At 65.4% G+C, this 15,465-nt stretch overlaps 2 protein-coding genes across 2 annotated transcripts; one reads left to right on the forward strand and one right to left on the reverse strand.

Moving 5' to 3' along the window:
- Positions 1-1,317: 1,317 nt before the first annotated feature.
- Positions 1,318-2,474, reverse strand: LOC128136015 (apoptosis-associated speck-like protein containing a CARD). The gene is made up of 2 exons (XM_052775110.1): positions 2,138-2,474; positions 1,318-1,800 (listed from the first exon to the last, which is right to left on the reverse strand). The coding sequence occupies exons 1-2, from the start codon at positions 2,441-2,443 to the stop codon at positions 1,318-1,320; spliced, it is 789 nt and encodes a 262-aa protein (XP_052631070.1). The 5' UTR covers positions 2,444-2,474.
- Positions 2,475-2,553: 79 nt separating this feature from the next.
- ITGAL (integrin subunit alpha L) lies at positions 2,554-13,641 on the forward strand (the record flags this gene model as incomplete). The annotated part of the gene is made up of 29 exons (XM_052775112.1): positions 2,554-2,632; positions 3,642-3,750; positions 4,497-4,591; positions 4,873-4,931; positions 5,022-5,136; positions 5,635-5,765; positions 6,112-6,257; positions 6,456-6,600; positions 6,789-6,939; positions 7,041-7,108; positions 7,184-7,316; positions 8,541-8,689; positions 8,775-8,906; positions 9,349-9,552; positions 9,635-9,765; positions 10,127-10,275; positions 10,366-10,517; positions 10,841-10,954; positions 11,068-11,280; positions 11,483-11,590; positions 11,663-11,742; positions 11,827-11,913; positions 11,997-12,072; positions 12,176-12,292; positions 12,417-12,497; positions 12,917-13,024; positions 13,114-13,203; positions 13,308-13,418; positions 13,535-13,641. Coding segments are annotated over exons 1-29 (3,419 nt in total), but the record flags the coding sequence as incomplete, so codon positions are not given.
- Positions 13,642-15,465: the final 1,824 nt, after the last annotated feature.

Consider the following 15,465-nt stretch of genomic DNA (forward strand, 5'->3'; position numbering starts at 1 on the left):
TCCCTCGGGTGTCCTCAGGGCCAACACATCACCCCCGGCTTTTCCTCTTCATCCGTCATCTTGCCTTTGATGATGACTCCGTCACGGATCATGACCTTCAACTCTTGGCCAAGGCCACCGAAGGGCGGCCAAGCAAAGCTTTGGTAGAACCAGGACGAAGCTCAAGAGCTGAATCTGGCACAACGGCCGTCCTTGGTGGGATGGGGGTGGAGAACATTCCAGAAACAAGATGGCGGACCATCACGGTCAGTGCTTGAGATGGTCTTTAATTAAAAAAAAAAAAAGAAAAAGAATGAGATTTTTCTCCCCTTGGGTGGGTTTTGATTGATTTTTCTTCTACCTGGGTCCTGGGAGCTCTTCAAGATGATGTTCTTCACCAACGGCTGGGTGGAGGACGGGCTCAGGTTGGACGTGGAAGACGTGATTTGAGGTTTCCTGCACCGATCGGTGTTGAGGAACGCTCAAGGAACTGGGCGATCCCCTCTCTTTGAAGGTAACGGAGTCAAGGACCATCTGGAGATGGTGGTGGATCTCACCGCGGAACGGCGGGTGGAGGCGCAGCAGGTCAGTGTAGAGAACGATGGGGTGGGGAAGGAGGGAGGGTGACTAGTTTGTCCAACTACAGGAGGACCTTTGGAAGCTGCTTGAGGGGCTCCGGAAGCTTCTTGAGGACCTTTATGAGCTTCTTGAGGGCCTCCAGAAGCTTTTTGAGGGCCTTCAGAAGCTTTTTGAGGACATTCAGAAGCTTTTTGAGGGCCTCCACAGCTTCTTGGGGGACTTCAGAAGCTTCTTGAGGGCCTTTATGAGCTTCTTGAGGGCCTTCAGAAGCTTCTTGAGGACATTCAGAAGCTTTTTGAGGGCCTTCAGAAGCTTTTTGAGGACATTCAGAAGCTTTTTGAGGGCCTCCACAGCTTCTTGGGGGACTTCAGAAGCTTCTTGATGGCCTTTATGAGCTTCTTGAGGGCCTTCAGAAGCTTCTTGAGGACATTCAGAAGCTTTCTGAGGGCCTTCAGAAGCTTTTTGAGGACATTCAGAAGCTTTTTGAGGGCCTCCACAGCTTCTTGGGGGACTTCAGAAGCTTCTTGAGGGCCTTTATGAGCTTCTTGAGGGCCTTCAGAAGCTTCTTGAGGACCTCCATAGCTGCTTGAGGGCCTCCACATCTTCTTGAGGGCCTCCAGAAGCTTTCTGAGGGCATTCAGAAGCTTTTTGAGGGCCTCCAAAGGTCAAGGGGTCTCCAAGGGGTCAAGGGGGCCCATAGGGATTTTTTAGGGGGCAGAAGGACAAATGGGGGGGCAGAGGGATAAGATGGGGGGGGCATCAAGGGTCCCCCGCGTACTCCCCCTCGGGGGCGTCCTCCCCCTCTTCGCCCAGATCCTCCATCAGGTGGGGGTGCAGGCAACGCATGGCCCGTAGGAACTGCCGGTGCCCTCGGCGTCCCCAAGCCGGGGCGGTGGCCAAAAGTCGTCGCATTTGTTCCTGCGGGGTGGGGCCGGCGGCTACCGCGGCCACTTCCTCGGCGCTCAACACCCCGTCGGCCTCCAAGCGGTCCAACAGGGCCGCCACCCCCCGAACCCGTTGGATCAGGGCGAGGCGGGTGGCGGGCCACGAAGCGCTCGGCCGGCGAGAGGGGGGGCACGTCGGCGGCGAGGTCGGCGGCGTCGCGGCCGCGGCGTGGGGCTGCACGGGTGGAGATGGGGGGGGGAGGAGGTCGTTGCCTGCGCCGCTGCCGGTGTCGGCGCCGCCCTTCGCACCGTCAACCACCGGCACCGCCCGTGGCAACGCAGCCCTTCGTACCACCAACTGCCGGCACAACCCCCACCCTCGGTGGAACCACCGCGACAAGCCTTGGCACAGCCAACCCTCGGCACAAGCCTTGGCACTGCCAGCTCTTGGCAAAACCCTTTGGCACAAGCCTTGGCATCGCCAACTCTTGGCACAACCCTTCGGCACAAGCCTTGGCATCGCCAACTCTTGGCAAAACTCTTTGGCACAAGCCTTGGCATCGCCAACTCTTGGCACAACCCTTCGGCACAAGCCTTGGCATCACCAACTCTTGGCAAAACCCTTTGGCACACCCCTCGGCACCGCCAACCCCCGCCACAACCCTCACCGACCCAACTCTTGCCGCGCAACCAACCCTCTGCCCTCCACCCCCCCCCGCAACCGCCATCTCACCGGCATCCCCAACCAATCCATCCGCCAAATCCAACCGTTGGATGCGTCGCAGAGCTTCGGCCAGCACCCTGACGCCGTACCCTTCCCGGTAATACCCGACCACCAAATCGGTGAGGTCGAGGGCGTCGGCCCCTTCCATCCTCCCGCGGGGGATGGTGCCGTAACCGGCCGCTAACGGTAACCGGTTCAACGCCGCCTTCAACCGTCGCAGCTCCGCCGCCGAAAGCTCTTCCAACGCCCGCAGGATTCGGTCGCGGCACCCCGCCATTTCGGGGTGGGGGATGGGGAGCTTGGCTTCGCCCAACCGGCACCTGCGCCGTCGGCGGGGGAGGAAGGAAACGGGGGTGGGGGAGGGGAGGAGGGGGGGGGGAGGGGGTGACTCGGGGCCTCGTAGGCAGCATGGTGCCCGCCGGCGCCGGCGGCATCGTCGGCGTCATCGTCGCGGCTCTGGTGGCCGGTACGGGGGGCGGGGGGGGGTCCTGCCAGTAACGGGCAGGGAACGGGGGGGACGGGTGTGGGCAGGGAGCGGGGTGCTGGGTGCCCTGCCCGCACCATGGGAACGGGGTGCTGGGTGCCCTGCCTGCAATTTGGGAAGGGAATGGGTGCTGGGTGCAGGCAGGGATTGGGGTGCTGGGTGCCCTGCCTGCAATTTGGGAAGGGAACGGGTGCTGGGTGCAGGCAGGGATTGGGGTGCTGGGTGCCCTGCCTGCACCTTGGGAAGGGAATGGGGTGCTGGGTGCAGGCAGGGAGTGTGGTGCTGGATTCTGGGTACAGGCAGGGAGCGGGGTGCTGGGTGCAGGCAAGAAATGGGGTGCTGGGTGCCCTGCCTGCACCGTGGAAAGGGAATGGGGTGCTGGGTGCAGGCAGGGATTGGGGTGCTGGGTGCCCTGCCTGCAATTTGGGGAGGGATTGGGGTGCTGGGTGCAGGCAGGGAGTGTGGTGCTGGATTCTGGGTACAGGCAGGGAGCGGGGTGCTGGGTGCCCTGCCTGCACTGTGGAAAGGGAATGGGGTGCTGGGTGCAGGCAGGGATTGGGGTGCTGGGTGCCCTGCCTGCACCTTGGGAAGGGAATGGGGTGCTGGGTGCAGGCAGGGATTGGGGTGCTGGGTGCCCTGCCTGCAATTTGGGGAGGGATTGGGGTGCTGGGTGCAGGCAGGGAGTGTGGTGCTGGATTCTGGGTACAGGCAGGGAGCGGGGGTGCTGGGTGCAGGCAAGAAATGGGGTGCTGGGTGCCCTGCCTGCGTGGGGGAGGGGCACCCCCCCGCCCGGGTCCGCTCCCACGCTTTGGGGAAGGAAGCGGGGCCCCGAGCGCCGCGTCTGCGCCGTGGGGCAGGCGGGGGCCATGGGGCGGCCGGGTGACAAACCGGGACGCCGGGGTGCTCTCCCCACGTGTTAACCAAGGGCGAAGTGGGGGGGGTGGGGGTGGGGGGGGATCCCGTCGCTACCCGCTCTCCGTCCGCCCCATAGCGCTGCCCCACAGCGAAGCCTTCAACGTCCACCCGGCCCCACATCGGGTCCTGACCCACAACGGCAGCCGAAGCTTCGGGCACCAAGTGCTGCAGCTCAATGGGTCCAGGTACGGGGGGGGCAGGGTCCTCCCGCTTAGGGGGCTCGGAGGACTGGGACCCCCACTTATGGGCCACAGACACTGGGACCCCCACTTATGGGTCCCGGACGCCTGGGACCCCCACTTATGGGTCATAGACACCCAAGGACCCCCACTTATGGGTCACGGACACCTGGGACCCCCACTTATGGGTCATAGACACCCAGGGACCCCCACTTATGGGTCACGGACACCTGGGACCCCCACTTATGGGTCATAGACACCCAGGGACCCCCACTTATGGGTCACGGACACCTGGGACCCCCACTTATGGGTCATAGACACCCAGGGACCCCCACTTATGGGTCACGGACACCTGGGACCCCCACTTATGGGTCATAGACACCCAGGGACCCCCACTTATGGGTCACGGACACCTGGGACCCCCACTTATGGGTCTCAGACACCTGGGACCCCCACTTATGGGTCATAGACACCCAGGGACCCCCACTTATGGGTCTCAGACACCTGGGACCCCCACTTATGGGTCATAGACACCCAGGGACCCCCACTTATGGGTCTCAGACACCTGGGACCCCCACTTATGGGTCATAGACACCCAGGGACCCCCACTTATGGGTCTCAGACACCTGGGACCCCCACTTATGGGTCATAGACACCCAGGGACCCCCACTTATGGGTCTCAGACACCTGGGAACCCCACTTATGGGTCCTGGGTGCCTGGGTGCCCCCCTGACCCTCCCCTCCCCCCCCAGGATCATGGTGGGAGCCCCGGCGGAGGTGGGGGAGGGGGGACGGTTGTTCCAGTGCCAGGTGGAGACTGGAAAGTGCCAGAAGGTGGAGATGGAAGGTGGGATTGGGATTGGGTGGGACTGGGATGGAACTGGGATTGGGGTGGGACTGGGATTGGGTTTAGGACTGGGTCTCGGATGGGGCTGGGATTGGGATGGGGTGGAATTGGGACTGGGATTGGGACTGGGATGGGCTCGGGGTGGGACGGAATGGGTTGGGGGTGGGATTGGGACTGCAGTTAGGGTGGCACTGGGGCGGGGGGATTGGGGTGGGATTGGGTTTAGGATTGGGATTGGGATGGCTCCGCCCACCCTGACCCCACCCACCCCACCCCACCAGGAAACAGCACCCAGACCCACATGGGAATGGCCTTGGCCCGTGACGGTGACATCACCATCGTAAGTCACGGGCCCCGGGGGTGGCGACACATGGGAGGGGCGACCCCGCCCCCCCCCGCCCACGCCCCACCCCCCTGCCTGCCCCCCCAGGCCTGCGGCCCCGGGCTGACCCGCGAGTGCGACCGCAACGTCTACACCAGCGGCCTCTGTCTTCTCCTCGACCCACAACTGGAGCCCCGGCAGGTCCTGGCGCCCGGATACCAAGGTGAGGGGCTCAGACCCACAGATGTCCTTCAACCTTTGACCCCAGGGTCAACCCGTTGGCCGGCCGACCACCCAAGAGCCTGGCCAACCCCTTCGGAAGTCTGGCAGCTGCCTGCTGCCTGCCCTCACCATGAAGACCAGGGTGGTTGACCCATGAAGACCATGGTGGCTGACCCATGGGGACGTTGAGGCGTGACCCATGCCACCCATTGACCCCAGGGTCAACCCGTTGGCCGTCCGACCACCCGAGCGCTTGGCCAACCCCTTGGAGGGTCTGGCAGCTGCCTGCCCTCACCACGAAGACCACGGTGGTTGACCCATGAGGACGTTGATGCATGACCCATGCCAACCGTTGACCCTACGGCCACCCCACCGCCCATACGTTGACCCCAGGGTCAACCCGTTGGCCGTCCGACCCCCCAAGAGCTTGGCCAACCCCTTGGGGAGTCTGGCAGCTGCCTGTACCTGAGGGAGTTCTCCCGTCCCCCGCTGCGGGCAGGGTGCTTGCCGGGGATGGTGGACTTGGTCTTCCTCTTCGACGGCTCCAACAGCATGAGCTCCGAGCAGTTCGGAGCCATCCGGGACTTCATGGTGGACGTGATGGAGAAGTTGGAGAACACTTCCATCCACGTGGGTCATCGTGGGGGCTGGGGGGGGGGAGATGGGGTGTCATGGCGGGGGTTGGGAGGGGTGGGGGGGTTGTGGGGATGGGGAGGGTGGGGGGTCATGGGTGGGGATGGGGGGGCTATAGGGCCCATGGGGTCTATGGGGTATATGGGGGGGGCTATGGGGTCCATGGGGGTCTATGGGGGCCATGGGGGGGTCTATGGGGGCCATGGGGTCTATGGGGGTCTATGGGGGTCTATGGGGGCTACGGGGGGTCTATGGGGGCTATGGGGGGTCTATGGGGGGGGTCTATGGGGGCCATGGGGTCTATGGGGTCTATGGGGCCCGTGGTGACGGTGCCGTGGGGCAGTTCGGGGCGGTGCAGTTCTCGGCGGAGGTGCAGCTCCAGTTCACGCTGGCCGATTACGAGGCTCGGCCCCGGCCCCGCGAGCTCTTCGCGGGCCTGAACCAGCTCCGCAGCCTCACCGACACCTTCGCCGCCATCGCCTACGTCGCGTGAGCACCACCACCCCCCCCCCGCCCCACAGCTGCCCCACTGCCGCCCCATTGCCTCCCCCAGCGCCCCACTGCATCCCCGCCGACGCCTTTGCCACCATCGCCTGCGTCGCATGAGCATCCCTCCCTCCCTGCCCCACAGCTGCCCCATAGCTGCCCCATAGCTGCCCCATAGCTGCCCCACTGCTCCCCCCCCAGGAAAACCATCTTCACCCCCGAGATGGGGGCGCGGGCGGGGGCCAAGCGGGTGATGATCATCATCACCGACGGCGACGCCACCGACGAGGACGAGGGCAGCATCAGGGAGGCGGAAGAGCGTGACATCATCCGTTACATCATCGGGGTGAGGGCACGGCCCCTGCCTGTACCCGGCGCTGCCGGTTCCCGTCCCGGACAGGCAGAGCGCCGTCCCTCCCGCCACCGGGGCGAAGCCCGGACCCCCACGTCGTGCGCGGGGGGTGGGCGGGCAATGAGACCGTCCCCCCCCAGAGTGGGGCGGCTGCCTGTACCTGCCCCCCGCCCTTCCGCCAGGTGGGCAACAACTTCGACAGCCCCGACACCCGCCTCTACCTCAGCCAATTCGCCTCCCGCCCCAGCTCCGAGTTCGTCAAAGTCCTGGACAGCTTCGAGAAGCTGCGGGGCCTCTTCCGCGAGCTGCAAGCCAAGATCTACGACATCGAAGGTGGCGTCACCGGCAAAAGACCCCCCCAAAACCCCCAGAAATTATAAAGGGGGAGGGGCTTCCTGCCCGGTCTTGACCCCGCCCGTCCCCGCCCGTTTCAGGCACCAGCGACTTGAACCGGTTCCACCTGGAGCTGTGCTCCAGCGGGATGAGCGTGGAGGCGGTCCAGGTAAGAGGGGAGGGCGTGTCTCGAGGAGGCGGGGCTCAGGGACCCTCCCTTTTTCATCGCGTGACCCCCGCCCAGGGCCGGTGGGTGACGGGAGCGGTGGGGGCCGACAACTGGGCCGGCGGATTGGTGGAGCTGGAGGAGGCGAAGCAGAACGAGACGTTCGTGGCCAGCCCGTCGCTGGAGGAGAACGTGACGGACGCGTACCTGGGTAGGCGGCGCGGTCCCGGGTTTCTCCGCGTTCGCTTTAGGAACAACCCGGAGTCGGGCCACCGCAACCTTCCAGAAATTTCCCACTCTTCGTACCTTTTACCACCCGTCGCCCCAGTCCAAAGTCTTTGCAACCTCCCAGTCGATCTCGGTTCCCGTGCCGTCGTCGTTCGCCAATTTATCTCATCAGTCCTCGCGTCCCGGCTCCTCCGAAGCCGGTGGTCGTAGGCAGAAGGTCTCGGGTCACCACGCTCGCTCGCCTTCTTCCGCATCAAAGCTCAGCTCTGAGCTTCCGAAAATCGCTCGGGCTACTCTATTCATTTATCTTGGTCTGAAGTTAATCGCTCGCTCCCATGTCTTAGGGCTAAGCTGTACGATCCTTCTTCTGTGGATTCAGCTTGGCCGGGTTTTCAGCCAGCCGTGGTGGGGGCGACACGCGGGACAAACGAGCAGCTGATGCAAATTGTTTTATAAGCACCTGCATTCTATTAATCACACCTAAAGCAATCGCTAATCATTAGTTACACGTCTGGTACGAATCGTCTTAGAAACAATGAGGCTTAAGGCCCGGTTCCCTTTACAGTAGGGAGGGGTTAATTAGGAGGGGAGGGGTAATTAGGGGGGTGGGGAGCATGGGGGGGGTCAAATGCGGTGGGATCCATGTTGGGAGTGATGGGAGCTGGCTGGGAGGGGCTGGTCCTGGTTGACCTCCCTCACCAACGATGACCCCGTCGAAGGGTCATGGGGTGACTGTGGTGACCCCACCTTGGGGACCAGGTTGACCACGGTGACCCCAGTTTGGTGACCAGGGTGACCCCAACCAGGAACCAGGGTGACCATGGTGACCCCACCTTGGGGACCAGGTTGACCACGGTGACCCCAATTTGGTGACCAGGGTGACCCCAACCAGGAACCAGGGTGACCCCACCTTGGGGACCAGGTTGACCACGGTGACCCCAATTTGGGGACCAGGTTGACCGCGGTGACCCCACCTTGGGGACGAGGTTGACCATGGTGACCCCAATTTGGGGACCAGGTTGACCGCGGTGACCCCAATTTTGGGACCAGGGGGACCATGGTGACCCCACCTTGGGGACCAGGTTGACCACAGTGACCCCAATTTGGGGACCAGGTTGACCATGGTGACCCCAACCCAGGAACCAGGTTGACCACGGTGACCCCAATTTGGGGACCAGGTTGACCACGGTGACCCTCGTCCCCACAGGCTACGCGGTGGCCGGGCTACGCGTCCCCAACCGGGTGCTGGTGGCAGCGGGTGCCCCCCGTCACCGTCACGTCGGTAGCGTGGTCCTTTTCGAGGTCCCAGAAGCCACCGGGAGCTGGCGGGTGCTGCAGACCCTCCCCGGCGAGCAGGTAAGGGGTGGTGGCGGTGGGTGACCTTGGGGGTGTCCCCGCCGCCACCGCCACCCCCCCCCGGTGACATCGGTGTCACCCTTAGGTGGGCTCGTACTTCGGGGCCACCCTCTGCGCCCTGGATCAGGGCGGGGTGACGGTGGCCTTGCTGGTGGGTGCCCCCAACCACTTTGACGGGCGGCGCGGAGGACGGGTGCACCTCTACCGGTGGCAGAAGGTAAGGGGGACACCGGCACCCCTGGGGACGTCACGGGGCCACGGGGACGCCAAAAGCGGGGGGCACGTGGCTATGGGGGGGGTGGAACGGGGTGACACCAGCTCAGGGACGCGGGGTGACCGAGGTGACCTCAACGCAAGGATCGTGGGGTGACCAGGAGGACCCCAACTCAGGGTGACTAGGACCAGGGTGACCAAGGTGACACCAGCCCAGGGACATGGGGTGACCAGGGTGACCCCAACCCAAGGATCACGGGGTGACCAAGGTGACCCCAACCCAAGGATCATGGGACCAGGGTCACCCAACGCAAGGACAGGGGGTGACCAAGGTGACCCCAACCCAAGGATCACGGGCTGGGGGTGACCAAGGTGACCCCAGCCCGGGTTCCGGGGTGACCAAGGTGGTGAAGACGACCCCCCCCCCGCTGTCCTCGTCACCGCAGGACGCTCTGGAGGTGACCGAGGAGCTTTGGGGCGCCCCGGGTCACCCCCTGGGCCGTTTCGGAGCGTCCGTGGTGACGTTGGGCGACCTGGACGGCGACGACATTCCCGAGGTGGCCGTCGGCGCCCCGATGGAGGACGAGGAGCGAGGGGTCGTCTACGTCTTCTCCGGCCGGCCGGGGGGGGTGGAGCCTCGTTACAGCCAGGTGGGGCGGCGGGGACGGGGCGGGGCGGGGCGGGGCCGGGGCGGGGGCCGTCGAGGGGCGCGGCGCTGACGGTCCCCGAAAGCGTTTGGAGGGCCGGGCGGCGGCGGCGGGGCTGCGGTTCTTCGGGCAGGCGCTGGACGGAGCCATGGACCTCACCGGGGACGGGCTGGTCGACCTGGCCGTGGGCGCGGAAGGGCACGTGGTGGTCCTCAGGTGGGGGCGGGGACGGGGGGGCGGGGACGGGGGGGCGGGGACGAGGAGGTGGTGGGGCCGTGGGGATGGGGGTGGGGCCGTGGGGTGGGGCCGTGGGGACAAGGACATGGGGTTGGGGACAAGGAGATGGGGACACGAGGTTGGGGACGAGGGCGTGGAGACGGGAACACGGCGGTGAGGCCATCGGGCGTGGCCCCGCGGGCGTGGCCACGGGGGGGAAGGGGCGGAGCCCCCAGGTGACACAACGCCGGGGGGACGGGGACGGCCGCCAGAACGTGGGAGACGATGCCAGCGCCCCGAGGTGGGCGGAGCCAAGACGGGTGACGTCACTGACGTCACCCACCCCGCCCCCCCTCCTTAGGTCACAACCGGTGGTGACGGTCACGCCCCAAGTGACCTTTGACCCCCCCGAAATCCCCACCAGTGGGGTCGACTGTTCCGGCGTCACCGGCATCGGCGTCACCGTCCGCCTCTGCTTCGACGCCCGCCTCGTCACCCCCGCCTACGCAGGTGGGCGGGGCCACCGGGGGGCACTGTGGTACCCCGCCCCACCACGCCCTGCCCCGCCCCGCCCTTGACCTTTTGACCTTTGACCTCCAGGACACCTGGAGACCCCCCTGGACTTCCGCTTGGAGGTCGATCCGCAGCGAGCTCGGGGACGCGGGGACTTCGGGGCGGGGCGCCGGGGGTGGGGCGAGCGGCTGTCCGTCACGGAGGGGCGGAGCTGCGTGGAGGAGGAGCTAAAGATCCCGGTACGGCCCCACACTTGGGGGGCGGGACCCGCACTTGGGGGGCAGGACCCATATTTGGGGAGCGGGAGCCATATTTCGGGGAGGGGTCACTCATGCTTGGGGATGGGGGTGACCCACACTTATGGGGTGAATTTGGGGGGGTGACCCACACTTATGGGGTGTAACTGGGAAGGGGGGACGGGGACTGACCCCATTGGCGTGCCCCACACTTCTGGGGCTGTGCCCCATAGAAAAGTGGGGTGACCCCCATTTTAGCAGAGGGGAGGGGGGGGATGCCCCCACTTATGGGGCACCCCCCCCCACCTCCGCCCCCCATTTTCCAGCCCTGCCTCGAGGACTTTGTCACCCCCATCCGTATCTCCGTCACCGTCTCCCTGCCCCACGGCGACCCCCAAGGCGCCCTCCTGCCCCCCAACAACCCCCCAACCTGGACCGAGGTAAGGGGCAGATCCCCGCCGTGGGGCAGGGATGTGGGTCGCGACCGAGGCGGGACGTCCCCCCCCTCCAAAAATTTACCCCGCCCCCCCTTTTTTTCTTTTTCACCCCATAGATCCCCTTCGAGAAGAACTGTGGGGCAGACGAGGTGTGCGAGGCCAACTTGGGGGTCACGGCGTTACCGGGGGGGCCGGCGGTTTTGGGGGTCCCCGGCGCCGAATTCGGGGTTCGATTGGTTGTGGGGAACGACGGCGAAGACGCTTATGGGGCAGCCCTACAACTCCAGCACCCCGTGGGGCTCTCCTTACGACGGGCGAGGGCCACCCAGGTGAGCGGGGTGCCCCACAGATCCCTGCCCCATAGATCCCAGCCCCACACGTCCTGGCGCCGTGGGTCCGAGGGGACCCGGGGCATTCAGGCCCCATAGATCCCAGCCCCACACCTCCTGGCGCCGTGGGTCGGAAGGGTCCCAGGCGTCCGGGCCCCACGGATCCCTGCCCCACGGATCCCAGCCCCACATCTCCCCATAGGCCGCCGCCCCGGTGTCCATCGCCTGCTGGGACCCCGACGTTTCCGTGGGGCAGCCGTGGGGCCTGACCTGTAACATCAGCCGCCCCATCCTACGGGCCGGCTGGCAGGTGAGCTATGGGGCGGGCCGTGGGGCAGCGTCGCCGTGGGGCAGCCCCCCCCCAACGCCTGCCCCACACCAGGTGACGGTGGAGCTGACGTTCGACATCCTCCAAAACACCTCCTGGAACGAATCCGTGCGGCTGACGGCCACCGCCGGCAGGTGGGATCTATGGGGCGGGAGGCGGGTCGGTTGTGGGTCGCCGTGGGGCGGGATGACGTCAGCGTCGCCCTCCCTGCCCCACAGCGACAACGAGCCCCCCGCCACGCTGGAGGACAACGCGGCCGCCTGGGTCGTCCCCGTTCGCTTCGCCCTGGGTCTGGTCGCCACGTGGTGAGCCCCACACGTTCCTGCCCCATAGGCGACGGTTCGGGCCCCACGCGCTCGGGCCCCCCTGATTTCTCTGCCCCACGTAGGCAAGAGGACTCCACCCCCTACCTCAACTTCACCTCCCGCCGCCCCGAAAATAAGAACCTGCAGCATCGCTATAGGGTGAGCCTGCCCCACGTCTCTGCCCCATAGCGCTGACCCGCATCCCCCGCCCCATAGCGCTGACCCACATCTCTGCCTCCTTCCCCCCCCCCCCACCTCGTAGCTGGAGACCATCTTGCCTCCGCCCCACGGCAGCCCCCCCCCGATGGTGACGGCCTTCGTCCTCCTGCCCCACACGCTGCCCCACGGCGTGACGGTGGCCGACCCCCAAGTGCGAATGGTGAGCGGTTTCTGCCCCATAGCGTGCCCCACTGCGCTCCCCCCCAAAAAAATATGGGGGGGGGAGGGCAGGTTGGGGGGGCAACCCAACTCCCCCCCCCCCAAACTTCTCCCCTGCCCCATAGGAGTCGGGCAGCGCCTGCGTCGCCGTGGGGCAGGAGGAGGAAGACGCCGTGGGGCAGGAGCTGCAGAGGAACATCGCTGAGGTGGGACCCACATGTTGGGGGGGGGCTATGGGGCGAGAGGACCCACATATTGGGGTGCTATGGGGCAGGAGGGACTGTTATAGGGGTGCTATGGGGCAGGGGGACCCACATATTGGGGTGCTATGGGGCGACCCATATATTAGGGTGCTATGGGGGGGGAGACCCACATAATGGGGTGCTATGGGGCAGGGGGACCCACATATTAGGGCGCTATGGGGCAGGAGGGACCATTATAGGGGTGCTATGGGGTGGGGGGCCCATATATTTGGGTGCTATGGGGCAGGGAGACCCCCATTTTGGGTCGCTATGGGGCAGAAGACCCCACATCCCATGGCTGTATGTAATTGGGGGGGGGAGGGGGTGGGGCTTGCCCCTCCCCCCCTTTCTCACCCCTCCCCCTTTCTCCCCCCTCCCCCCAGACTTGCTCCACCCCCCAGCTCCTCCTCTTCCGCTGCCCCACGGCGCAACTGCCCCGCAGCTCCGCCCTCCTCCTCACCGCCACCCTCCTGGCCCCGCCCACCATCCAGGTACCACGTGGGGAGGGAGGGGCGGGGCTCGGAGGGGTGGGGCTGCCCCTCCCCCACCCCTTCTCCATTTTAACCCCTCCTCCCTTTAGAGCCCCGCCCGCCCCCGCTTTTGCTCCGCCCTCTGGGTCGTCATCACCCCGCCCCGTTTCGAGGTCGCCGCCCAATTTCTCCACGCTCAGGTAACGGGGGGGGGAGAGACACGGCCCCCCGCCCCTCCCCCACCCTGACCCCTCCCCGTGACCCCTGACCCCTCCCCGTGACCTTTGACCCCCGGTTCCCGCAGGGGGTCACGGAGGTGGAGCTGGTCCGCGAGGTCGACGCCCTCCCCATCTACGTGGGGGGAGGGGTGGGGGGGCTCCTCCTCCTCCTCCTCATCATCTTTGGCCTCTTTAAGGTAACCCCGCCCCTCAAGCCCCGCATCTAATTAAGGGGTGGGCCCCGCCCCCACCCTGGGAGGCCACACCCACCCTCATTTACATTTTGACCCCTCCTCCCCCCCCCCCCCCCCAGTGCGGATTTTTCAAGAGGAATTACCGGGAGCGGCTCGATCAGGAGGGGGAGGGGCAGGGGGAGAGGATGGGGGAGGGGGAGGGGGAGGGGGGAAGGGGAGGGGCCGGGTGAGGACACGCCCCCCTGACCCCTCCCCCGGGGGAAAGGGGGGGGTCCTGCCCCTCCCCCCACCAAAATAAAGAGGTTTTCAGCCCCTCCCCCACCCTGCTTGGGGTCTGTGGGGGCGTGGTTACTGAGAAAGAGGGCGTGGCTATTGGGAAAGGGGCGTGGCTTCTAGGGGAGGGGTCCCTGTAGAAGGGGCTGTGGCCACAAAGGGGGGCGTGGCTCGCAGGAAAAGGGGGTGTGTCCCCAAGGGTGGGGGGTCCTGGAGAAGGGGGCGTGGCTCCCAGCGGGGGGGGTGGTGGCTACAGAGGAGGAGGCGTGGCTCTAAGGGGAGAGGGCGTGGCTCGGGTGCAAAGGGGCGTGGCCTCACCCCTCAAACGCCCCCGCCGGTGCGCGCCCAAGCCCCGCCCCTTACCTCCCGGTGGCGCCGCGGCACCGCGCATGCGCGGCAGGGGCGGGGGCGGGGCACCGCGCATGCGCGGGGAGGGGGTGGGCGTGTCAAACCGAGCGCGGGGCGGGACCGTGAAGCCGCCGCGGCGCTGCGCGCGGGGGCGGGGCGATCCGCGCATGCGCGGTGGGGGCGGGGCAGTCGCGCATGCGCGGAGCGACCCGTTGCCGCGGCAACTGCGCCGCCCCCCTCCCCTCGGGGAGTGTGGGCGTGGTTTGGCGGTGAGGGCGGGGCTACGGGGAGCGGGGCGGGGCTGCAGGGGATTGGGGAAGGTGGGGAGAGGGAGGGTGTATGGTAATGAGCGGGGGGATATGCTAATGAGCACCCCTGACTCTTAATGTGGGGTCTGCTAATGAGGAGGAGGACATATTAATGAGCGTTCGTGTCTCTTAATGAGCAGGGTGATATGCTAATGAGCAGGGTGATATGCTAATGAGCACCCCTGCCTGTTAATAAGGGGTCTGCCAAGGAGCAGGATATATTAATGAGCGTTCCTGTCTGTTAGTGAGCAGGGGATATGCTAATGAGCAGAAGGATATGCTAATGAGCACCCCTGCCTGTTAAAGAGGGACCTGCCAATGATCAGCGGGATATGCTAATGAGCGTTTGTGTCTGTTAAATGAGCAGGGGATATGCTAATGAGCAGGGGGATATGCTAATGAGCACCCCTGCCTGTTAAAGAGGGGCCTGCCAAGGAGCAGCAGGATATGCTAATGAGTGTTCGTGTCCGTTAATGAGCAGCAGGATACGCTGATGAGCACCCCTGCCTATTGATGAGCAGCAGGATATGCTAATGAGCGTTCCTGCCTCTTCACGAGCAGCAGGGTATGCTAATGAGCACCCCTGCCTGTTAAAGAGGAGCCTGTTAATGAGCAGGGGGATATGCTAATGAGCATTCCTGCTTGTCCATGAGGTATGTTAATGAGGGATGTATGCTAATGAGGGGGAGGGGAGTGGTAATGGGGTGGCTCGCGCTAACAAAAGCCATGGAGGGTGGGTGTGTATGCTAATGAGGAGCGGGGTGTGCTAATTAAGACTAAGACATGCTAACGAGAGGTGGGGTACGGCGATATGCAATTCATGGGGGTCGTACAGCACCGGGGGCGGAGCTTGATAATGAGGGTGGGGCACGAGGGCGCCTGCGGCTGCTTTATGCTAATGAGGGGGTGGGATATGCTAACAAGGTGAAGCGGGCCGCTAACGAGGGGCCCTATGCAAATAAGCAGCAGCACACGGGGGCGGGGGGGGAGGTCCACGCAGGCAGCTAGTTACCATCGGTCCCGTTAATTAGGGGGCGGGGCATGCTAATGCAGGTGTGTGGGGGCCGCTCATTAAGGCGCCGTTAGCACTAACGAGCCCGGGAACGGCCCCAAAGGGGTGA

Source organism: Harpia harpyja, chromosome 28, assembly GCF_026419915.1.
Source record: "Harpia harpyja isolate bHarHar1 chromosome 28, bHarHar1 primary haplotype, whole genome shotgun sequence".
Lineage (NCBI taxonomy): Eukaryota > Metazoa > Chordata > Aves > Accipitriformes > Accipitridae > Harpia > Harpia harpyja.